General features: G+C 46.1%; 1 protein-coding gene and 1 long non-coding RNA gene across 2 annotated transcripts in view; one reads left to right on the top strand and one right to left on the bottom strand.

The window, feature by feature from the left end:
* The window catches only part of tmem178bb (transmembrane protein 178Bb), a 41964-nt gene that overhangs the window by 8884 nt on the left and 6786 nt on the right, over window positions 1–26294 (top strand). Inside the window, exon 3 of the mRNA XM_052056223.1 lies at window positions 7633–7746. Coding sequence (XP_051912183.1) covers window positions 7633–7746 — 114 coding nt within the window. The remainder of the gene's footprint in view (window positions 1–7632; window positions 7747–26294) is intronic.
* Window positions 435–14387, bottom strand: LOC127594246 (uncharacterized). The gene is made up of 2 exons (XR_007960652.1): window positions 1617–14387; window positions 435–1542 (listed from the first exon to the last, which is right to left on the bottom strand). It is a non-coding gene; the product is annotated as an uncharacterized LOC127594246 (long non-coding RNA).

Here is a 26294-nt window from a genome sequence, read left to right as displayed (position 1 = left end):
GTATATTCCGGCATCATTTCGCTAACTTCAACCGTGCTACAGATAGACCACTCCAGAAAGCTAACCTACACACCAGTTAATTCTTAGGCAACACAAAAAGGCAACAGGCCGGTTTTAGAAATGGCAAGAGGGATCCTAAGTCAAAAACTTTCATCACGGTTTCTAGACGTTCACTTGCTGGAAAATCAAATAACAGGAGGATCGAGATTGATCCCTGATGCACGCATAAAAACATTTCCTCTTTTAATCAGTGAATGGGTGCTGGAAATACGGATGGAGTTGCCGCACTTTTGGATTTTTTCTTGGTTTTTGAGCTCATGCAGCCTTGTGATAGTTTTTCACACAGGCGATTCATCATTTGGTCTAAATGATTAGCTCCTCACGTTGGTAATTAAGAGTGTGGCCGACATTCACAGTCCGGTCCCGACCTCACCTTGTCTTTTTTTTTTTTTTTTTGTCGGCCGCTCACTGCACGCGACGGGCGCGGATGGGAATTTCAATCAGGATGGAGTGCAGAAAATGAGAGCGCCGAGTGCACAAAAGAGCAGCTGCAGCCTTCTCTGACGTCACACTCCAGAGTGCAGCTTGGTGGCTCCGTTTTGGGCCTCGGTCTCCCAAATGGGGATCAATAACTCAAGTCTCATTTGGCATTGGGCCTCGGGCCGAATATGACGTTGGCCACTTCCTGTGTTGCGTCTTGACGCTGGCGGATGTTGGACAGTCATTCTTATGGAAACCCTTTTTACGATTAATCGACGAGTCACCAAGTCAACTTTACAACTCTGCGACGATGTGGTTTTGCATTTTTTTGTTTTTGGTTTGTTATGTTTTGTTTTTTTGCGTCAACCATGGGTGATAAATGAAAATGGCACGACCCAATAAAGGTGCAAGAGACGAAACATCGCACACACATATACACACACGGGCCCTCCTCCGTCTCTCGCTCTCTCTTTGCACACCCTTAGAGGATTTGTACAGATGGAGGCAAGGTAACTGGGTTATTGGCGGTGTTAATTAAATGCATGGTGTGTGTGTGTGTGTGTGTGTGTGCTTTGAGGCCAAACCTTGGGAGAAAAAGTTAAGTGAACACAGGAGGAGAAGTGTGAAAGAGGGGGCGGGGAGAGAGAAGAATGGGGATGGGGAGGGTGTTTTTTTCTGTCAATATTAAGAGACAAGTGTGGTGAATAATCATAAAAACGCAAATTATGACAGCCTGCAAAGAGGAAATAGCTAAGGCGCTTGGGGATGACCTTGAAATTATCCCAAACCCCGCCCCCCTCGGCCGACTATGTTTTCATATATGCTGCGTGGAAGGCGCCGCGATTGCCATGGCAACAGCTGCCGACCCGACCGAAGCATAGCAGAGGGGCGCTGTCAGGCGCAACTGCTGGTGCAGATGCGAACATACGCGGTCCGGATGGATATTTAAAGTCATCTGAGGACATTTGCCAGGTTCACGTAGGGATTGTCACTCGATTTTGCGTGAGATTGGTGCTATCCGCGGTCTGGATTGATATTTAACCCTTCCATGGGCCCTGGAACCTGATAAGTTGATAAGCTGTCCACTGTAGTAACCGCTGTCCCTGAAAGGGTTAAAAAAAAGGCACCAGATGGACTTTTTTTGTTTTTCTCGCCAATGACTTGACACCCGACTTGTCCTGAGCAAAACGGCCACTTTCGAGCCGCAAAGACAAAAGACGAGGCCAAGGTAAGCAGAGCTGCAATAACGTTAGGTGTGTTCAAAAAATGCTTTCGTGGTCCTCAAAGACTGCTTTTTCGGGGTAATTCTTGATCCTCCGTTTTTTTTTTGGTCTTTGTTTTGATAAAAGCAAAGTCACAGACGTTATGAAGACACCGGGGAACCGTTTCAAATTGTGAGCCCCCCCACACTCCCCCCCAAACATGCATATTATGTCTCCTTTTCAAATCGTCTTCCCTACGCATCAAACTGTGTTCACAAGTTCAACGGAAAATGTGCAGACAAGAGCGGAATTAATGAAACAAGATACACAAGGACGCCCCCCACGCCCCACTCCAAAAAAATAACGAAATAAAGCACAGAGCACAGCCGGCAGCAACACACGGCGGCCGGGAGAATGCAGACTGCCATCATTATTCTAATATCATGCTAATTTTATACGTCCATCTGATCCCACAGTACGCCCCGAAATGCAGAATCAGATGGAGCGAAGGACGACGAGTTCAGGAAGTAAGCAAGAAAAAAAAAAAAAAGGAGGCGGGATTCCGACGCAAACAGCGATAAGGACGGACGGAGATTGCGCCTTCTCGAATGGAAGACCATTTTCGCTGATGAATCGTCTTTTTCCCCTTTTCTCTTTACTTTCTTCACAGAATGCTGATTCCAGCCCCCCCCCCACCCTTCCCCCACCCCCTTGTACACCGAAAGACACAATAATTGGACTTGGCCATTGAGGCCCGAGAATCAATTTCATCAATGTGTGGTCCGTCGTTTCGCCGAGGCGGAGATTGTCCGCCGTCCACTCGTTGCCGCCCGGCTATTATGTTCGTCTGAGTGCAAGCCCGAACAAAGATACGCACGGCAACCTCAATTATAACCATTTGCGGAAGTTCGAAATGCACATAATGTGCCAACGTAATGATAATTACACACTGCCAATTGACATTCCGTCACCGCACACTGACACTTTTGGAAATGGAGCCTTTCCATTATTCCCCCGATGAAAAAGATCACTGAGAAGTTCCCATTTTTGCCTTTTTGTTTGCGTTCCTGTTGCAATCCGAAATGCGATTTACCCGACTTCTCTTGGCGCCACACTTATATGAAGTGACGAATGCTAAAAAATAAGTCGACAACTCAAATTGAAGTAGGTACGGTAAAGAAATTAATTCCTGGTTTCTTTAGCATGAACGCAAAAAAAATAAAATTCAATTCAACCATGCTAATAGACACCACGTGAGCTAATGCGCTAATGTACCATGCAGCTCTGCTTACCCTTTTCTAACAACTAAAAATATTTCATAAACACGAGATTGACTGGACTGTATACCTTAACCCTTTCATGCACCCTGTAACCTGCTAACATGACAAGCTGTCCACTGCAGTAACCGCTGTGCCTGAAAGGGTTAAACCACACACACACACACACACACACACATCCAGCGGCCTCCACATAATTAAGAAGTGGCAGGTGGAAGGAAGCCATGTCGGCATTAGCCCTGGTGTGCAAGGTTACAGCCCCCTCCAGATGCTCCCATTTAATTGTCCCGTGCGCTAAGACTCATTCAAAGAGAGCGCGATCCGATTAAGGAGACAGATTAGACTGCCCCTGACCCACTCTGTCATCCACAGCCTCGTGCGGACGTCGCATGCCCAGCGAAGGTCCGTCGGGCGCCCAAAAGAACCAAAGGCGGTCTTGCATGTAGGCCGACACGTCGTAGGATGTTAGCTCACACTGGTTTGTACTCGATCCCAAAAAACAGGCTTTTCGGAAAACACACCTTGGATTAAAAAGCTCAATTTTTCTCTTAGCGCATGCTAATTTGTACAAGGGACTTCCCGTAGCATTTGTATTAAACAAACCACAAAAAAAAAAAAATCATGCATCGTGAGTTCATGACAGATTTTGTGGCTCCATCTGGTGTGCGTGACTTGACCACCAGGGGGCAGGAAGATACAGGAAGTCAGTGCCATACTTTTCCCCGCAAAGGATAAAGAATATACGCCTGGGAGGATTGTTATATTGTGTGTATCGCTAATTGTTTTGCGTTCGAATATCATCTGCAAGATATTTATTTTGAAGGCAGACGTCAAATAATGCGTTTTGGGATCATTTTGGTGGGGGAGGGGCCCCAAAGGGTTAATAGGGTTCCGGGCCTCAAAAAGACATATGTTGCTCGAAATTGCTTCGCCAACTGTATGTGCACAATTCCATGGATGCTCACTTGAGTCACAACACAAACACACACACACACACAAGCACGCACACACACACACAGGCATACACTCAATGTGTTGGGATGTTTGTTAAGCAACACAAAACGATAGCTGCTATTAGCAACTCCACCTTCACCACCCCCATTCCTTTCTACCTCCCTTCAAACAGCTAAACCCCAGCGCCGCCGAACCCCATCCCCCCCCCCCCCCCCCCAAACCGCCTCCCGCATCCGTCGAGCAGGGAGAACAGCATCCCTGGCCCAAGCGTTTTGCGTTAATCCCGCGGGCCTGGCTGCCGGTTGGGCGGGGAGCGGCATTGAAGTGGGTCATCGCCAAAATGAGGCCATCCAGGGCTTGAACTGCGGTAGCCGAGCCAGTGGCGGCGAGCTCCCATCTGCCCCGAGCAGAGGGGGGGGAGGATGACAAACACAGCTGGCTCGCGTTGCCGCTGGGGGAGGCTCGACGTTGCATCGCGGAACCACCGAGAGACATATCAACTCTGCTTTTCGGAAGGTCCAGAAAATCGCGGTGGCGAGCTCCTTACAAAGCGACGGCGTGACTTTCAGTTATACTTTGTGCTGTACTTTTAACAGAGCCTGCCACGATCATCTCGGGGGTATATGAACCACATGCTGCTTCACCGAGTCGACTGCCCCAGCCTGTTCTGATCAATGACAATGACCGGATTCATTTAGAAGTATTTTGGAGGGTGTCGAATTTTACTAAACAGAAAATGAAGATAATCAGACTTGGCCAATCAAGATCTATTGCACCGAAATCGATCTATATACCTAAATAAATTTTGTATCGAAAGCAATGAGGCAAATGGATTCTAGTGACCGTAACTGCAGAGTGTCAACATTTAATTCAATGATTCTTTCGTGCATCACTTAGTACCACACTTGGGGAAAACCCACCGGCAGAAGAAGACAAGACAGTGCAGATTGTTTCGCTCTGCAGCCCCCCCCCCCCCCTTTGCGATTGTCCAGTCAGTCTCTCCACTTACAAGAGTGGAAAATTGTGTCTGTCTCCGAGATATTTGCGCAAGGCCGAAGGGCAATTGAGCTAAAATGACTGCGTTGGAAATCCATTCCGGGAGAGCGCAAGCAGTACGCGCCCGCCGCCGTCGTGACGGCGCTTCTCCGTGAAGGGGTGTAATCTTGTGTCATGTAATGTGTCTACTGGCTGCAAAGAAAGATAAAAATACGGTTGAAAATTAAGCTTGGGTGGTGTCCGCAAACACTGGAGATGAATGTCACACTCACCCCGGAGAGCCGGAAATGAAATTGTGAACGGTGTACCTCCAACAAGTAAAGGTGTGGTGATTGATGCAGCAGAATATTGAATGGCTCACCGGCACGGAATTACATTATTGCCATTTCACTCTTGTTCACGAAGGCTCTTACACGCAAACGCGCGGAATTAACATCCATATCACATCGGCCGTTTTTATAACAAGGTTTACGCAGCACCACGGGGGTCATTGCTCAAGGTTATCCAGGCGCTACCTCAACTTGTGAATTTTTCAAGATATGAAAACAAGGAAGCATGTCACGAAAGCCCCTGACTGTCAAATTACCTGAGTGCCAAAAATCGGTATCTCGATGGGGAAGACGAAAACACGGGAGAGTCAAAGGCTCTGCGAACAATCGTTCAAGATTTATACTCATGCCCACTTCGACCTCCGAAATTCTCGTTCACGATTGCCCCGATAGTTTGAATTTCACAACCGCTAAACGGTTTCCTCTTTGAAGCTTGTTCGGCACCTATTGAGAGGCCGTTTGGAAAATCCCAAATATTGGTGCGACTGTAAAATTTGAGGAGAGTTCCGTGTCCATTTCTGTGAAAATCTATCGCAGTTTTCCGACATTGCGCAAAAAAAAGGGTTTATTGGTTTTTGGAGAGCTGCGAACAGTTGCCGGGATTTATTGGCCCATTTCAAATCCCTCCTGCACTTTGTGCTTTCCTCGAGCGTCAGGGGCAAAAAAAAAATCCATTTGAGCTCCCTGACTCTATAGTCGTCCGATTTCCTTGGATCATCCGTCTATTTTTTTTTTCTTTCGCACCGTGACATCAGCGCGTGGTCCAAAGCCGCCTGGATCACACGGCGTAAGGGAAGAGATTTGACTTCAAACGCCACGCACACAAGACAGAAAGTTCTCAGGTAGCGGACGATGCTCGGGTGTCAGCTCGGAGACAAGCGTTCAGTTCGTGTGTTAGGTCATGTATGAACATGACTGATAAAAATCAATTGTGCGGCGGAAGACCTTACCGGATCATGTATCGGGATTTTAAAGTGGTAGGTAGACTTGGAAGGATTCAAGACTTCTTGTCGTCGGACTATCGTGATAAAAATCAAGTCCAAGTTATGGATCGATGACGAAAGTGATACCCAAACTTTTTTTTTTGTGCCATTGACCGGTTATATCCAATCATCTATCCACAAGGGTCGCGGGTGTGCTGGGGTCAATCTCAGCTGTCTTCGGGCAGTAGGTGAGGTACACCCTGAATTGATTGCCAGCCAAACAACCAATCGTACCTCGGGACAATGTTTTTGGAATGCGCTAGGACATCTGAGTACCCGGAGAAAACCCACGCAGGGACGGCCACAAGGGTCGTGGGTGTGCTGGGGTCAATCTCAGCTGTCTTCGGGCAGTAGGTGAGGTACACCCTGAATTGATTGCCAGCCAAACAACCAATCGTACCTCGGGGCGATGTTTTTGGAATGCGCTAGGACATCGGAGTACCCGGAGAAAACCCACGCAGGGACGGCGAGAATATGCAAACCCCACACGGGAAGGCCGGAGCCGGAATCGAACCTGGCACCTCTGCACTGTGAGGCCGACGTGCTAACCGGTCATCCACCGTGCCGCCTGGACCGGTTTCACGTAAAGACATATATATTGCCGTACCAGTTTTAGACTCACATTAAAAAAATAAAAATAAAACATTATCATAACCCTAATCTCTCAAAGAGCCAATGTGTGCTTGACTGTCGCAGTGACAGCCTCGAAAGGCTAATTATCGTTATCAGACGGTGCGATCTTCTCGTGTGTGCATGGCTGCGGGAGAAACAGGATGGGGGTAGGGGGGCGTTGGATGTGGGCGCACGGGGCGACTGATATCCTCATGATCTCTGTTTGTGCAGTTCAAATCTCCCTGGACTCGCATAATATAGTGTTCACTAAGCCTGCCAGCTTCCCCGGAGATAATTAGAGTGGACACACTGTAATGATGTCCAAAGAAAAGCACCAGCCATTAAATGAGAATCTGGCAATCAACATTTACTCTCTGTGAAAAGTCAACGGCGTCCGAGCTCAAAGCTGACTTTGGCAGAAGTGGCTGCAGTCCATCTGAAAATGGATGAAAATCCCAAACCGAGAACCCCCACAAACCCAACGAGTAAATCGTCCGCACTGACAACGGGGCCTTAGACGCCAGTCGGGAGTTGTTTTCGGTAATGTGCTTTTGTCTACTTCTCTCATCAATAAGCTCAGACGTACGCTCTGAATCACCTTTTGTATTCGAGCTAGCTCAATACTGCCCCTGCTGCGTGGCGTCTCCGGCGCCCACGCAACCCGTGAGTCAGTCAGGCGGCAGTATCTGAATCGCCCAGTCCGTTCTTCCGGCTTTTTCAATGCTGCGAATGGATGTGAATCACTACCAATGGCCTGTATTTTCAACTCAGTGTTTTGGTTTTGGTTTTCCCTCTGCAGGTTCCATCACAAGATGCTCCTACATCAAGTACCACTATTCCTCGGGCACAATACCCAAAAACCTCTCCTACAACATCACCAAGACAATAAGGCAGGATGAGTGGCACTCACTGCGTAAGTCTTTCCCGCTTCTCTAACTCGGCTTTGGTCTACATGTGAGAAAGCGGGATTCGGTCGGATGGTTTCGTTTCGGAATCAGTTATGGCATAGTGAAAAACTAGCCTAGTCTGCGTGACCGATGAAACAGTTTTGAAGCCGTTCATGAACAAATAATGTTAACCTGTATCCTGATAGCCCGATAAGCTGTCCACTGGAGTAACCACTGTCCATTACAGTGTTAAAATGAAAGGAACCACAATTGGGGGGTGGAGGGGAGAGAAGACAGACAGCTGAGTCCGCTGAGGATTGCAGCAAAGAGAAGTTGCGCTTCTCAAGCCCTGGCACATGACAGCTCGTGACTAGTCAGACGGCAACGGGAAACAGTGACAGTATGAGGTCAACGCGTGTTTCCACTTGGCTCACTGTCCTGTCGATCGGCGAGCTACGCAACAGCCCGCCCCCCCAAAAGGAAGCGGCTGAGCATGTCAGGTGTCCTCCAAAAACTGGACCCCACATACGGTATATCCCTCTGACCGCATTTGCTACCCGTACTGATATAATCCTACAGCGCTGTTGGAAACTAGGCTCGCCCCCACACCCCCGCCCAACTGGTTTGTGAGCTAATGAAATCAAAAGTCTAACATAATGTGATTGTGGATCACGTTGGATGAAAACGGACGTCCTTAGTGTTCACTAATTCCACAAATGAATTTTGTAATGCAAACACATCGCAGATTGATTTGACATTTTGGAAATATGACTTATGGGGACATACAGTGTAGAAAATAAATTGATAAACCTGTTCATTGGATGGCTTTTACTCACGCGCATATAAGGACATTTTCATCTCCGGTATATCTTGGCCGGCTCCCGAAAACACATAGCTCATATTTGCGACAAGAAGGTCACCTCTGTGCAGTGGGAGATGTTTAATGTCCCTATTACTGCATCTATCCACGCGGGATATCAGCATGTGATAACTCTCCCGTTCGTGAACCGATGGCCCGTCTCCGCGGCGACAAAGACGGCAAATGTAAATAGCAAAAGGCCGGCCCGGGTAAACAAATCTCCGTTTGATGATGGAGGATCTGCGCTCGCTACTTGAGTGAAACCGGTTGAGATTCGGCATGGAACTGGTTTGGAGGATAAGGGATTTACACACCGGCAAATGGAACGGTCAAGGTCAATTAGGGTGTCAATAAAATCCGGACCAGTATCGAATTCTAGTTCGTCATTGTTGCATGAGTACTGCTCCACCTGAACTAGGTCGCGGAAACAAGTTAGCGGAATAAATGTGTGTTAGTTCAATTTCTCGTAAGTGTGAACGCGAGTGTGGACAGATTTCGATCCCGAACGTTATTACCGCATCATTGAACGACGGTTTTTCGATCCGTCCCAAATATTACGGTATAACTCAACCTTAAGGAGCGGCGCTTTGGCCGTCTGAGTTAACTCCACTTTGAAGCCATTTGGTTAGCAGGGAGAGTGGAACGGTTTTTGCTGTTGAACTCCGTAGACGCCGCGGACCAAATCCACCCACGCACCCTTTGGGGGTGTATGGATTAAGTGAGAATGACAACCTGGTCTGGCTCTTCAAGTGTGTGAAATTGAACAAAGCCGTCGGCAACACTTGAAGATGAACATGATACTCATTTGCTTCTGTCAGTCCAAAAATAAAACGGATTCAAGGACTCGGGACGGCTAAATCACGGAAGCAAAATACTCGACGACCGCCGAACATCAAAGCAACGGACCGCGACACAATATCCCGTCGACTGCCTCGATTGTCTGTCAGCGCGGGCATCACGTTTTTTTGGTGTTTGTTTTAATGTGAAAGGTTTTCGAACAGCACAGCTTAAGGATTTGCTGACTTCAAAAGGAACGCGTAAAGCTCACGCGGGCGATTGACGGTGTATAATCCGAAAGGTAGCGACGGTGGAGTTTGTGGCCACTCCCACTCGATTCCACTCGTGTGAAGATGACAAGGGGTTTAACTCATTGAGAGGCATCGATTCATTGTGGCGCAGGTTCTCCGCCTTTCATGCCGCCAAAGCTGATAAAACTCGAAGCCCTCCATTGATCCCCCCCCCTCCCCCGTGTTCAAATACTTTGCCGCGGCTTTTCTCGCTCTCGCTTGACTGGCAAAAGCACTCGGAGGAAACGTCGCTTGTAGCACACCATTCGTAACATTTCAGGACTCACGACTGCAATTTCTTTTGAGTCATTTCCGGTAAGCCGCTTTCGTTCGCTCCGCTTTGCTTCTCAACGTCGCCCGCCCCCCCGTTGCGCCCATAAGCTTCGAGGTGTCGCTTTCGCGAGTGCGAAGCACACCGAGTGAAAACAAAGCTGCCTCGCCTTGCCTCGCGCTTACCAGTCGAACGGGAGGCTCCGACAAAAATATCGTTCGACCCAAGGAGTGCCCGCTGCTTTAGCTACTCGAGAGTCGTTACGTAACCATACAACAGCTTGACTTACGTCTCCGCTTCAATAATGACTCACTGAGTCAGCAAAGGCCGCTGACGGCGGGTTCTCCTACGCATATCCATTGCATAGGTACCACGCCATCCTACACGTCTTGATCTATTTCAATGACCGCATTGTCAGTTTTACAACCTTAAAGCCCTCCGGTGTGTTGTTTCTTAAATTTATGATCCCTTTCAGGTACAGCGGTTACTACAGGTTACATTATTGGTGCACGTAAGTAACTTTTTGCCGGGTTCTTGGGGACGGCCTTCAGGTTTAGCGGTGCGCCTCTAGACTACGAACGAATAGCGCTTCTGCGCTGTGGCCGTTTCATTCCAAGCTAACTTGTGTACGATACAATCAAAACGTACATTATCGACGAGATCTCCTCGTTCAGCCCGGAGAAATAATTCGTCGTGCGCAGAGGAGCATTAAAAGTGTTTTAACGGCGCGCTAGGGCATATTACGCCTATGCTATGCTCGAGGAAAATTTGCCAGTTCTATTTGCACATCTTATTGTTTTTCCACTTGACGACCACACGCCAAATTAGGATTACCCAACCAGTTCAGGGTGCGTAATACCAACAGTGGAAATATCCTGCTTATTATAGACACGATGAAAACAAATGCCGCACGGATACTCGTGCAATTACCAGTTCCAGATTGTTACCGCTTAAAAATATCCAAACGCGACCTCACTTGAGCATCCGATAGCAGAAAAGGGGATCTGACGTCAAACGTGACATCAAAGCAATTCTGCTAAACCGCCGGCAATTAGGCTTCCGATAATTAGGACTGAGTTTGTTTCCATATTTAGACGGCAGTGAACGGGCTTTTCGATGGCCGCGATCAACACCTAAAGACGGAATCTCCGGGATGCTAACACTCGCCTTGACCCGATCGAGCAACGTTAACAGGGTGCAGAAACCATCCCAGGAAACACGTGTCTGGCATTCGTTGCAATCCCCCCCACCTCTGTTCTGTCGGGTTCTACGGATTAAGCCAAATCGGGAAATTGGTGGCCATTCATGTGAGAGCGCCTTCGGGCCCGGTGATTCATCAGTGTCTCATCACTGTGTGGATCCGGACCGGAGGGAAGAGCTCACAGAGTGCGCAGCCCACAGAGGCGAGGCAGGAAGTTGGACAGCCACCGTGTTCTGACATAGGTTATCTATATTCAGTCAATGTTTTGTTTTGTTTTTTGAAAGGCAAAGGCAGTTTCAGCGCACAAATACAAAATAAAAACATTCACAGGGAGCATGGAAAAGATCTTAGCATTTGGAAAATGGCAAATTGTTTGAAATTGAACCCACGGAGCATGTGAAGCTAATTGCTGAATGTTTTTTGTTTTTCAATCCAAAACCTGCAATTTGAAATACGATTCTCGGCCGCAGAACAGCATTGATGTTGAAGCTACCCTCCAAAAAAAAAAACAAGTAATGAATGTGAAGATGAGAAGTCTTTCTTTTCAGTAGCTGTGGATGTATTTACCGTATTTTGCGGATTATAACTCGCTCCGGAGTATAAATCGTATTTTGTCGGGGGAGTGGGGGCATTTATTTGATAACATTAAACACCAAGATAAGACGCGTCATCTTGAAAGGCAATCTTAAATAAAAATACAACAGAGAATAACGGTCTGATAAGTGTACGATATGCCAACGTTACATGACGCATAAACAACGAACTGAGAATGTGCCTGGTATGTTCATATAGTATATTAGGAGTTATTCAGATAACCAGAGCATAATGAATAAACTAACATGTCCAAATCACTAAATCCAATGAAATCTTCATCCTCTGTGTCACTTTGAAACCACTGGGCCAACTCCATAGTTAGAATACGCAGCACTTCCTCTTCTACGTTGCTTACGCTTAGGCTTAGAGTGCCACCTTGCGGTTTCATGTGAATATTCATTCATTCATTCATCTTCCGAGCCGCTTGATCCTCACTAGGGTCGCGGGGGGTGCTGGAGCCTATCCCAGCTGTCTTCGGGCAGCAGGCGGGGGACACCCTGAATTGGTTGCCAGCCAATCACAGGGCACACAGAAAGGAACAACCATTCGCACTCACACTCACACCTAGGGACAATTTAGAGTGTTCAATCAGCCTGCCATGCATGTTTTTGGAATGTGGGAGGAAACCGGAGCACCCGGAGAAAACCCACGCAGGCCCGGGGAGAACATGCAAACTCCACACAGGGAGGCCGGAGCTGGAATCGAACCCGGTACCTCTGCACTGTGAAGCCGACGTGCTATTCACTGGACTACCGGGCCGCCCCTCATGTGAATATAATATGTGAAATGATTTTATAATGTGTTGATCATTTCCCACATAAATCCCTCCAGATTATACAAAACGCACCGCTGGCCAAACTATGGGGGAAAAAAACTGATTTATGATCCCGGAAAATACGGGATTCATCATTTGCGTGTCGCGGGTCCAGTCAGGAGACAAACGGCCTTGTTTCTTTGACGGTCATGGCGGGTCACATTAACGCACATTGATTTTCTTGAAGCTCTCCGTTTCCTTTAGCGTGTGTAAAATTAGACGCCTGCAGCACAATTTCGTTCCGGCGTCCTTTCCGCCTCATTGCGTCAATGCAAAAGGGACTACACCGAGATATTTTTTTTCGGTATCGACAAAGATGCAACTTTCACCTATCTAATGTCTAACGAGTTTCAGTTTCAATTGATCTCATCACAATATTTATCTGTGTTTTCAATGAGAGGCCCGCAACTGTATGTTCCATTACCTGGTCAACCATGACGAGAAGTGCACAGCGTGGGCTGCCAGGTTAGCTCACAGTGTTGACTATCATGCCGAACTGACTCACCATCGCATCGTGCCGGCTTGCGTTGGGTGATGAGATGCGTTTGAGCGTGAGCATCAGGAGGCCCGTGGCTGAAAACACGGCGTTGCCAGGTCAGGCGACTCCCCGGTGATACTCTCAGACGGACACGAATGGAACTCACACAAAAAAAGAATCTCGACTGTCTTACCAAATGAAAAAAACATTTTTTTTTCAAGAATTCTCATCAATTGTGAAAACGAAGGGTCGATGGAAAAATCACTGCTTCTCTTCACTTCGCCAGTGGTTTGCCAGTGGTTTCAGCAGTGGCTATGTCTTGATTAATCATATTATCCGCACTATAAGGCACACCTAAAAACATTCCATTTTCTCAGTGCGCCTGATCATCCGCTGCGATGCATTCTTGGACGTCGTATTTTAAATATTCTGTCAAGCGCTTTGTTCCAGCGGCAGCAGTTGTAAAAGCTCTATGTAAATAAAGCTGTATTGTATTGTATTCCCTATAGCGTAGCACCATCTAGTGGATGCATAGCACAACCGCAAGCGCTATTGTAGCTTCTATTCTATGCGTCTTATCATGCGGTGCGCCCTATAAATGAAAATAGTTTGAAAATAGGCCATTCATTGAAGGTGAGCCTTCTACTCCGAAGCGCCATATCGTTCGGAAAATACGGTAATTAATCAACAACATCAGGCTCATGTGTAAATATCAAGTTTCAAACCAGTGCAGAGAAAAATCATCTCACTGTCATACGTGGAAGGTAATAAGCAGAGTCTCTGTGTCGCCAGTGGCAATTGGGAGAATTCATGTTCATGGGAACAAAAAAGAAAAAAAAATTACACCTGTGAAAAATGTGTGCCAAAGTGTGTGTGTATATCTTCGTCCCCTGGCCTCAAGCTTCTCCTCCGGATGTGAAAGCAAAACGAGGCAATTATTCATTACTGTCACTTTAAGAGGAAGTGGGATCTAATTGATACTTTCCAGTTCCGTTGGAATAATGTGGAGGAAAGCGCAAATTGGAAAGGGTGGCATATCCTTGAGCTTTTTCGAACACCCCCCACAAAAAATGGGACACTAAATTTAGCCTTATACCCAAATGTTTGGCTGCCAACTTATGTCCCGACACGCTTTTCGTGAACATCTTATTTGCATCGTGCATTGCCACAGTCACCTTGAAAGTGAATAAGATTGAATCGGAAGTGCATTTTTAACAGGGACATCTATGATGCTTTTCTTAAAAATAAATTAAGGAGCCACGATTGTTCGTTTTTTGTTGACCAAGTGTTACTGAAGCTAGATAATTCGCAATTGACAGACAAATTCAATATGGTGACTGGAGTCCTCGCTTGAGAATGTGAATCTATTTCCTTTGTTGCTGGTTTGGCTTGAGACGTCAAACGTGACACTCGGTATACGTGATTTACACCTAGCTAACGCTAGCTAGGTGATTTTCAGCTAGCTTACGCTTGAGCAGAATCACCATCTGTGAAGTCTGACTATTTAAACAAATACTTTGCGATACAGGACAGTATTGTCCGACATACACGACCAAAATTCCAGTTTATAATTTTATCGTGATAGACAAAAGAGCAAATTTGGAAGCGGCACCAATATATCCTTCTGGAGCGACAGCGAAAGTGGGACAATTAATATAACATCACAGCCAAAACTTTGGCTCCTAGCAACTCATGTTCCTGCACGCCTTCTTAGCATCTTATCTGCATCATGAATTTGGGAGGTTTTTTTTGTAGCACCACCTACAGGCAAACATTTTAATAACCTTGCCAAGGAAGGCCATCTGAGGTGAGGTGGGATAAAAAAAATATTCATAAATTGATGCAGTATTTGAGGTGGCACGTTTCGAATCGAACGGTTCTGCTAATCCTGTCTATTTTTATCCATGTACATAATCCTTTTTTCTTCTTTTTTTTGCATATGAGCCAACTGAAAACAGGGCTTCGAATCCCCCCCCCCCCCCCCCCATGCCACGATTTCCATTCAAAATGGGAAAGCCGGAGGGAAAAATAATGGTGTCACGTCTCACGCGCGCGCAGTTGAGAGTGTGTGAGTCACTGAATCAAGCTTCGGGTTTAGAAGGATTTGTCGGCAAAAGCCACTCTAACTCAAACGACGGGCTGACGTGCTTGAAAGGTAGGGGGGTAGAATGGTGAAGGCAATTTTGTGCCCGTGCATGCATTAGCATAACACGAATCAATTATGCACTGCATCGGCTACAGTGATGTCCAGCTCCAGGACTGATCAATTTTTCAGCCCCAGGTTTGAACGATTTTGTAAAATAATATATTTAAAACGACTTTTTTTCCAGGTTATCTTCCCATATTTTTTTAATCAACCCAAGCGATGGATAAATGTGTATGACGGCAAACAATAGCAAACGGTCGTATCGGTTAGGCTTTCCCGAGAATGAAAGGCAAATGAATGAGAAAAGTATTGGATAAAAAAAATGTGTCGAGCAGACATAACAGTACTCACAGGCATATATTCTTTATCTTCTACATAAAACAACTATAAGTCAGTTGCGATGGTCTTTATCTTACACCATAAAATCTTTGTGGATTGGATCTATGTATGCATTATTGAACCCCCTGGTGGCCAAAAGGTGAACACCAGAAGGAAGTCCAGTGAATTCAGCCACGAAATCATTATCGCTAACTTCTGATTCGACATATATGGTACGCATATGTTTGACATCGCTTCCTTTTGAGTCTCTCTTTTAGTGGGTCGCATGAGAGGAGCATATTCGTCAGACAGATGAAAAAAGGCTGCACATGTCGGGGCTTAGCGCGATAAACATTGGCTAATTATCACACCATTATGCAATTCATGATGTAAATATTCTATAAATAATGCCCTGGATACTCTCGCTGCATCGCCTGGGGTTATTGAACAAAGGCATTGCTAGGCCAGTGACAATTTTACATTTTCTTGGTTGTTTAAACCCTTTCAGGGACCGCAGTTACTACAGTGGACACCATATCAAGTTACAGGATATCATTATTGGTGCATGAAAGGGTTCATTTCCAAATTTGATTTGTGGAAAAGCACTCCAGAGACAATGATTTTGAGGCAAGCAATTACTAATTCAAGTGTGGTTGCTCTGGCGGAGAGTCAAATTTATGACTCTCCGCCAGTATTTATGATACTTGAGGACTACCGGGAAAAGCTACATTTCATGACTGTGTCTTTCGATACTAGCAAGAGCAAAAAGTCGACGAAACAAACTCGTGACTTTTAAGCTTTCGAAACCAAAACCACTTGACGGCCGATTACGCAAATAGCGCCCTGTCCAATTACCCTTGCAAAGATTAACAGTTCATTTATATTTGGGGAGTCGATCATTGCGATCAATCTATCCGCCATGAGCTCCCGTGCATACACAGGGACTTCATTTCAATCTGCAATTTGGCACCGTGACTATTTGTCACAATGCGTCGCTCGGTAATACACTGGGAGACGGATTTATCGACACCGCTGTTTGGAAATATGTGCCGTCCTTCTCAGGGTTTTTTCTGTTTCACAGTCGCAAAGAAGAGGCGAGGAAAAACCTTGGTGACTGCGCGAAGGCTAACAAAGAAGGAATGTCGAAGGACTCGTGTTTGGTGAATTGGAGTAAATGTTATTGTGCTCTAGCTCGGAGTGAGACACTTCGTAGAAATGATTCTGAAAGATAGAATTGATACAGTCGGTATGATAGATGTGATACAGTGCATGAAACAGCTAGCAGCTAGCAAGCAAGCTAGCTAGCTGAAGAGACTTGGGTGACCAAACGTCCTCTTTTGAAAAAGGGTACTGTATTTCCAGACTCTGACATGGTAAAAAAGTTTAATAGTACTCGCACTTAGCTATTATAAATAGTTTTATAGCGCCCCACTTTATTGAACTCCGGTACTGCGGTGTTTCCACGTTGCACAATACGTCACTGAAAACTATTTTCCTATATAGGGTGCACCGCATTATGAGGCGCATAGAATAGAAGCTACAATAGTGGCTGCGGTTGTGTTATGAATCCACTAGATGGAGCTACGCTAAAGGGACTACAATACAATACAGCTTGATTTCCAAAGAGCTTTCACAACCGTTGCCGCTGTACCAAAACGTTTACAGAATATTTAAACGACAACATCCGATACGGTACTTCAACAGCCATACTTTAGTTGTTCTTCGTCTTATCATCAGCGTTATTGTCGTTATTATGAAATCATTGTCTATCATGTCAGCGTTTGAGTCCGTGGAAGTGAACGGAGTGCGGCAGTAGCAAATAACTGCTGGATGGATTTTAGGAAAGAGCAAGCAGCACAAAAAAAGGGAAATATCGCAGCCTTGAAGTGACATTTGTGTATGATTCATATTCACTATCTGTCTGAGTCATACACGGAGCATCGCAAAAAGAGACACTTTCTGTGGAGTAAATCTGCTCCTTTCCAAAGACATTTTGTTGGACAAAATATACTGTTTACACCTTTTGGAAGGTTCTTTCCCATTTGTCACGACGTCACTTTGCATGAATGCATTTGCTCAATAAATAAACGCAATATGTAACGCAATTGCATTATTGCATTAATTTAATGGTGTAGGCATTTTATTCTCAGTCGAGTGTTTTCGGTAAAGTGCTAATCCGGTTAGTAACATCACAGAGCTTCTCTATCCACCAGCTAAGAAATCCTTCAGTCATTTAGGCTGACTCAGAAAAAAAATAATAAAAAAGGGAGACAGAGTTTAAGTTGACTTGGATCAACTGCCACGTCCGATTTCACAGCACACCAAGATTCCTCTCTCTCTCTGACTGCAATTATGATCGAAAGTGCTCCAACCTACTCGCTTTTAGTTTCAAGCCGTGGTTCATCGATTTGATTTTTTTTTTTGTACCTTGAACCAATGACGCTCTTAAGTCAGGGTACGACTGCAGGTAATTGGACGGCAGATGGACGCATCACACGAGCCAGTCCCCAGCCAGATACGTAATCTCAACAACGGAGAGACAAAGTGTCCGGGCTGTCGCCATGCGTGGAGTCGGGGTTTGTCAAGTCATCTCCCCGGCGCTGTCGCTTATCTTCTCGCCGCACTCGCGCAGCGGCATCCACTCCGCAGCCTTCAGTCACCAAGGTCAGCCCCCCCCCCACCCCCCGGCTGTCATTTCGGGGTTGTTGTTAAGGGCGCCATCTGATGCACGGATATTTGCCCACAGGATTTACTGTTCGACAGCAGTTAGTTCGTTATTGTCCAATTAATTATCACAAGCCGTCCAGGTCCTGAAGAAGCAAAACAGCTCCATACCATTCAGACCATTGTTATTTTACCGTTGTTTATTTTTACACCTAAACTGGGTTCAATTCCCAATTATTGTCTGTGTATATGTAATCGAGGACTGCCATTTATTTTTTTTTCGCTATATCACCTAGTACACCTGCGACCAACAGCGTTAGCAATCAGTCACAGCTCCATCAACAAGGCTCGGTAACAAAAGATTGACAAGATACCGTCTACGTTTACAAGATCTTCCACTGACACCCACCAAAATGACGGCAACAACAACAAAATAAATAAATAGAACTCGAAGGCTGTCGAACCATCAAATGAAAACGATCTAATAGATGCCAATCACGTCTTTCTATTACTTATACCGTGACTCTTCCTCTCTCCGCTTTCTGAAAAGAGACAACTTGCTCCCTTCGGAGATTTCAGAAACGGTTGCGGCTTGACTTTGAGCTTAAATCCTCCTGACGCAGACTCTCGGATAAAGCGCCGCGACTGTGTGAGGTTGGAAGCATAAATGGGGGGGGAGAGCAGATGATATCAGCCAGACTTGCAAATATGCGCAGTTGCCTTCTGTAATGCATGTTTAGCATGCATACTGTTACGGTGCAATGAAATAGGCTCGATGCAAATTCCTTTAGGAGGTAGAGCGTGAATATATTCGTGAAAATTAGCATGCAAGTCAGCCCCTACTGACCCGTCTTCGATGCATTCGCAATTACCTCGGAGTGATTTGGCTAAGTACTTATTTTGGCATATTTTCTATGTTAAACGGAGATAACTAAAAACGAATAAATCATACTGAGAGTGTTGCCAGCGCAGGTATGACAACAGTGACGATTCGTCACTTCACTTTGGAATGGACTCCATCTTTTTTTTTTTTTTTTGCCTCGTGTCTCTTTAATCCCACACTCACATTTTAAGCAGTAATTACTTTTGCTTCTATCTCTTATCATGCGTCCCGCCGTGGTTTCTCCTTTGGCTCCCATTAGCGTCGCGATAAGATCGCAGAAATATTCCTGTTGTCTCTCAACGGATGGCCAAGAGCAGAAGACGCATGGATTGGCATTCTCTCAGTACCTTTCCTCGGAAGCTATTCCAAAACACAAAAAGCGAGACCTACTCCGAGTCGTCAACGTCACACCCGAGCTAAAAATGATGACAAGTGAGAGTTTGAACATGTCGAGGAGGGGATTATCCCGGAATTATATAAAGCCGCGCAGCACTCGGGCTTTGCTGAAGTGAGGGGAGTCTGAACTAAGAGAAGATGAGCTCCTTGGCCACGCAACAGCAGTTTTGGAACTACGTCGAGCATCAACAGACTGTGGCCAAACAACAGATGGTTGCGTCGATGACATTCTTCTGCGGCATGACAGAAAGGGTCCCCGCTGCAACCAAACCTGATTTCGTGGATGTAGTATTTTAAAATGTTCCGTCAAGCACTTTGATGCAGCTGCAGCGGTTGTGAAAGCTCGAAATAAATCAAGCTGAATTGTATTGTATTCTCTTTGGCGTGGCTCCATCTAGTGGATGCACAACGCAACTGCAGCCATTATTGTATCTTCTATGCACACTATCATATGGCGCGCTCTGGTATATGAAAACAGTTTTAATATTGGCCATTCATTGACGGTAGGCCTTATACTTGGAGGTGCCTTTTAATGCGGAAAATACGGTACTTCATGGTTGGCGCTCATGACGGGAGATTTACTCTTAGGGACGGTGGTTACTGCAGTGGACTTTTTGTCAGGTTATCAGGTTACCGGTTATCATTATTTGTGCATTAAATAAGACACGAATCCCTCGTTTATCGCGGTTAATGGGGACCGAAACCACCCACGATAAACGAAAATCCGCGAAGTTGTGAACCCCCCCGTAAAGGTATATTTACATGTGTATTAGTAGAAAAAAATATTTATAAGGCCAAATTTAATGGTATACATGCATGTGGAAGTACATTTTGTAGTAATTAACATTACTTAATGCTATATACAAATATATTTAAACATCAATAAGTTAGGTTAGGTCAGTGTATGAATAACAAAATACAGTAAACATATACATGTAGTACTGTATATGTTGCTCTATGTGACTCACTGTTGTTTTGCTGACTTTCGCTGCCTCTTGCGGACCGTTTGCAGACTTTTTGCAGCATTTTCAATTTTTTTTTTTTTTTTAATGAATCCGCGCTGCACCGAGGCCGCGATAAACGAACCGCGAAATAGCGAGGGCTCACCGTAGTGCAAAAACAGTTAGCGAACAGTAATGGTAATGCAACGGCGATCAGGAAGTTAAAAGTACAAATGGCACTCCCTTGTCCGAGATCAGTAAGACCAGCAGGGAAAAAAAAGTTGGGAGTCTGAAGCCCCGCACTTCAGATCCCAAGCAAAAAGCATCTAGAGCCGCAGTTATTAGTGACTAAGAGCTTTGAGTATATCTCTGCTCTAGCACTGCTACTCTCACCCTGCCTAATGCTTCCTGTTCTGCCTTTGTATCAGTCAAGCAGCTTTTTAAATTTTTTCGGGGGGAGGAGGGAGGGGGGTTTGAGGCCTGGCATGCACCAGTGTCGCACGCTCAGCAACTCGGCATCAGCCCTGGAAAGATTAAGAAAATCCTCTCTCTCCCCCCCGAAAAAAAAGCCACCATTAAGACGGAGCCAATGCTAAGCAATGTTGTAATAATGACTGGCTGTCAGAGCCTCTGCAGCATGCACGTCTTCACTAAGCTGTACTCCAAATTTCGAAAGAGCAGTAAACTGTGTGTTAGCGGAGAAATATGTCATTCCGCTTGGCAGGGGAAGGAAAAACTTCCCGTGGCTCCATATTGGGCAATTTTCCATGTTGCATTGCCAAGCCAGAGACATGAATTCATCTTGCGAAGCTGGGCTGATTTTTATCCTCCTTTGATCGTCGTCATTAACCTTCATTCATCGTATTCATTCCCCTGCTAATGCAATTTCTTTACAGCCGGTTAAAAAAGATGGTTTTAAAACTTCACGATGATAAGATCCCGTATTTCTGTGAAGAATATTCATCATATGCGGCGTTTGTAGTAGAGGGCGATGGTGTCAATCCATCTGGTGTAGCAACGGTTTCCAGGATATAAGGGGCGGGAATTGATGAAGGGGGGTGGGGGGGGGGGGGGGCTGGGATTCGTCAAGAATGCGTCGATTTGAGCAAATGTTTGCAATTCAGTTCCTCCAGGCGACGTCTGAAAATGACGTACTATTTCTGTCCGAGGCCGAGAATGGCCTCTGACAAACCGAAAGGGTGGTCGGATTAAAGAAGTCCTTAGGGGTCAATATAATAATCACCGACTTTGGCTCAAAAATCGTGCGTATATGACACAGAACCATATGACAACACTGAGATCCACATGACATGCGATAACTTCCATTTAATGAACTAAAAGCCCTTTTTCGGAGCCGAGCAGGAGTGGACATTTACCGTTTGGCCTTAAATTACAGAATGTTCCGGTCTCAAGACCAATGAAGCAGAACGATTTCATTCACTAGCATTTTGATTCAACTCCGCATCAGTGTTGGTTATACAGGGAGGATTGACAAAAGCTAGTCTCATCCGAGGCCTCCGGATGGGTCAGGAGAACCCGGGTGTCGCCTTGTCTCGCTTGTCGAAGCATCGGCACAATCTGCCAATTCGGCGGATCCAACATGTCCATGATTCCTGGTAACCGCCCTCGAAAGGCGATAGGCCAAGCCACGGCGGATTCAACCTTTGGGGGCGGGCTCACGCTGCTGCCGACTGATGCGCCATGAAATCATCTGTAAGGTGGCCGCTCAGAGAGGAACGCCGCCGTCTTCGCAAGTGCCCTCGTTTTGGAGTCAGGGTCGCATTTGTGAATCGGCAAATGAGTCATTAAGCGTTTGCGGATGTCGACGGCATCCGCTCATCCCCCGTCACACCCAGCGTCTCCCTGGCCCCCCTGCTATTTTGTCTAATTTGATTTCGCCACTCTATTGTTTCGTCCCCTGTGGCAGTCGACATGGGTAATGAAATTAGGCTCGATTCCCCACCCCCCAACGAGTGACGAGGCCACATGCTTACGACAGCGACGATACATATTTGGTTGGCCCTCAGACACCTCGACTCACTAACGCACCTGTCATCTCATGGATGTGTAGCTTGATCAGAATTTACACTTTACATGTCAGAGCTAAGTTTCCGGGTAGCTAGGCAGACTCTACGACGATCCGCAATCGAGAGATGATGCCTCAAATAAAATAATACGGAAACATACTCACGAAAAAATAAGAGACGGAACCGTTTTTGAAATTTCATTACAAGAGCCGACAGAAACCGAAGTTCCTTCGTGGCGGTCCCACACTCTGCCAAGCGCTCTTCTGTGGCTAATTTGGCCCCCGGGGGCACCTTAACGAACGCAAATTGCGCTTCCATTACCGTTATTTTGTCACACTTTTCAACGGGGGAGCCGGTTGTTGGCTCCGTTGACGAGCCGTTGACTTCGATGATCCATGGGGGAATTGAATAGAGCGCAGACCTCTGCTAATGTGGAAACGATTGCCTTCTGCATATCAACGCGAAGGATTCCGGGCGGGGTTTATGGAACAAGCTAAAACCATTCCCGTTCCATTGAGAGCAATCAGCTAGAGCAAATAAATTCCTTTCCAATAATCGCCAAAATGTACTGGATTCGCAGCTCCCCAACTTTGTGGCTTCACATTGAATTTCGTTTGATTCGCTGCTTATTTGTTTTTGACTGATGGCTCGTTCGTCAGTCCTCCGCAATAGCGGGACGCTTTCCCCTTTTTCTATCTAATTAAGAAAATAATACCAGCGCGGTGCAGAGTCATTTTTAAGAATAATATTTAGTCGAGCTACTGGTCTGTAATTAAATGGAACAATGGAACCTATTACGTCGCGAAAAAAAAATAAGAAAAATGACGGCCGTCTGTCGTACGCTGATATCGTAAACAAGCTAACAGTTACTCCTCAAATTCATTCACCGAACGTAGCTGCATCGTGCGACGGCAGAGGAAACTCGCCTTTTACGATATAAAGCCGCGCGTTGGAATCCGTGCTTATCTCTGAATCGAACCTGACGCATCAGAGCACAGCTGAGGTGGAGGTTGATTTTGATTTCCTGTTTGTCTTCAAAAACAAAACAAAAAAAAAGGCAAGGACTAATGTAGCGTGTGTAAATGAGTCATCTTTGTGTGCTCATTTGTCACACTGACAGTGGCAAAGTCGCGGGTCGTGAGCCGCAGCGTGCAGCGCATTAGGATGTTTGCTGAAGAGTTCATGCTAAAAATACACCGGGCACCTATCCTGACACTTTCATGTGACAGATCTGAAGCTTTTTTCCCCCCCCGGTCTAGTTGTCCAATGTCACTTTTTAATGCTTTGGCTGTGACGAACCTTTACCCAAGTGAGCTTTTGCGGCTGGCAAATATAATGTTCGGTTAGCCACCCCATTGAGAATCAACGGAAGGTCGAGATAGCTACATTGTGTAAATATATTTTCGATCAAGTCTGTGGAACTGCGCTCACGCTTATGGCTTGGGGACACCCATTTCCAAATCAAAACACTGCCATATCCTGTGTCAGTTCCCTTGTGCGTTGTGGGGACCAACACAATTTCCGCCCGGGTGATTCGAAAGGCATAAAAAATGAATGACAGGAGTTATGACACATGCACACAGACTGCTTGTCGCTTCCTAGATTCTCACTGGGAGCGAGGGAGGGGGTCAGGGTGGGGGGTCGGGGGAGAGAAGCACACACTCTCAGCTACACGAGCTAGGACTTCCAGTTCCCGGATAGGTAAACGCTAGCCCAATACATGGGGCACGTACGTGTAGCGCATTTGTGTAGTAGCGAGTCGACAAGAAGCGGCTCATCGCCGCTTCCGGAGAGCTGAGCATCTGTCATGTTTCGAGCTCAAAAGTGAAAGCAGCAAGCGTGAACACCGTCGCGGCGGGAACGGTGAACTGGAAACGCAACGGTTATTCCGTCTGACTCACCTTATATTCGAATTGCGCTCCAGCTTTACCGCTCAACTCGAAACAAGGTCGGACGGCTTTTACTTTTTGTTTGCCGTTTTGTTCTGGCGGCGAGCCCGCATCATCGAGCGCAAGAATTGCAAAACATTGCAAATAAACGTGTCTTACTTCAGGCGTCCACAGAGATCTGTAGGAGCTCTGTGGTCTGCGAAATGGACAACCTCGAGGGGACTGACTGAAAAAGTAGAATGCAACATATTTGGGCCTGCTGGCTGAAGTGTCAAAAAAATACGGCGCATTTTCAGCGTTTCATTCGCCCAGGGAGACGTCAAAAACACTCTCAAAGGTCATAATTACTTTCCGAGTGAAATGGGCCGCGCGTGTTCCCAAGCGGGTTTGCATCGATTGTCAGCTGCAACAATCGACACGATTGACATCGCAACGTCCTGAAAACTTGTAAGTGTGCAATTAAACAACAATATATGTGAAAAATACCCCGTGATTAACTCGGCAAAGAAGGAAACGTAAGATTCAGCTGTCGTGTCACTTCCGGCATCTTAGCATCAAATATCTATTAAACTTCGAAACTGCTTTGAAGAAACAAGGCCAATCAGCGGATGCAGCTGATAATATTTTGGAGGTTAGGTCTCGGTTTGGTTCACAGTCCGCCCAGGAATGTATCGGAATGCAAAACGTGCATGTCTTATTTGTAAACGACCAGACGGAAATGGCTTTTCAAAAGAAACAACAGCTTCAATGTCTTCGTTTTAGCGAAATGAGTAATGCAGAAAAGCGCAATAGGCTCAAGGAGGCATATTGTCGCTGTTGAGTATAATCCTTGGCGCTCCGAAATCACTACTTTTCAGGAAATTAAAAAAATAAAAAATATATCAACTTACCTTTGGTGGCTGACCTTTCCTTCTGTACTGACACATTCCAGCGATCCATTTGAACAAAACAAGCCTTATGCAGACGTATCTAACCTATTTTCCTTCGTCACAGTCGAGAAAACATCCAGACGACAAAGTAACAGACGACGAATTGTATCGATTTGTGAAAAATGATGATATTGACCGTATGGGGACATATAAGGCTTTCCGATACGCTCCGAATGGAAACCCAAATTCAATTCAACTCATTCGTGAGTATATACTATGCATACTCTGCACCGGATTTGCACGTCGAAAATACTGCATTCCCGTTCAATCACAAATGCTCCACGCTGGCGAAAATTAAACCGGTGCTCAGCGTGTTTACCCACACATTCCGTCCACTACTGTTTTTTTTTTTCCGGCGACTGACAGCTCAGCCGGTGGTCCTGTCATTCTGTCTTTTTCCTGATTGCGTTCCTGCGACTCGGCACGTCACCAAAGTGCTGACACGGGCGCCTGGAGACTTGTATCCCTTTTTAATTCCCCCCACCGCCCGCCTCCCGCCCCATACCCGCGTTTCATCGGTTCTGTTTATACCTGCAGCCACTCACGGAAAATTTGCCATGTACATCACGTTCCCCGGCGCATAATGTCGCCGTCTGCTTCTGTCAACTTTGCTCCGTCACTCGGCCTCAGTGAAATCACATGTAAGCGTTAGTTTACTCACAGTCCGAATCTGAGTTGTCGCCACCCCGAAGTCGAGGTCAATAGAAAGGCGTGAGTAAATGTGAAATCGGGAAGAGTTTGCCTCGTCAGCAGGCTGTCAGACCGCTTTGCGTCGTGCTTATCCTCCGTTTCGAGGACCACCGTGAGCCCTCTGACAGTATCCCACGGCAATTCCCTCATTCTTTTAGATGTACTGTACATCTAAAGCAGTTTTGATCAAAAAGTACCAAAACGGTATTGTATTGACTTAAAAGTGAAATAGGACAAAGCCGCGCTTCCATTTGGCGCACCACCGAAACGTCGTATGCACAATAAACTCTTTGTTCCCGCTAGCGCCAAATAAACGGCAGATGACAATCGATGTGCTGCAGCAGTGCTTTTGTTCCTACCTGACAAAGAACGCAAGGTTGTTGCTTTTGCCGTCTCTTATCAGAAAA

Source organism: Hippocampus zosterae, chromosome 21 (genome assembly GCF_025434085.1).
Source record: "Hippocampus zosterae strain Florida chromosome 21, ASM2543408v3, whole genome shotgun sequence".
Classification (NCBI taxonomy): Eukaryota; Metazoa; Chordata; class Actinopteri; order Syngnathiformes; family Syngnathidae; genus Hippocampus; species Hippocampus zosterae.
This window is presented reverse-complemented; position numbering and strand designations above follow the sequence as displayed.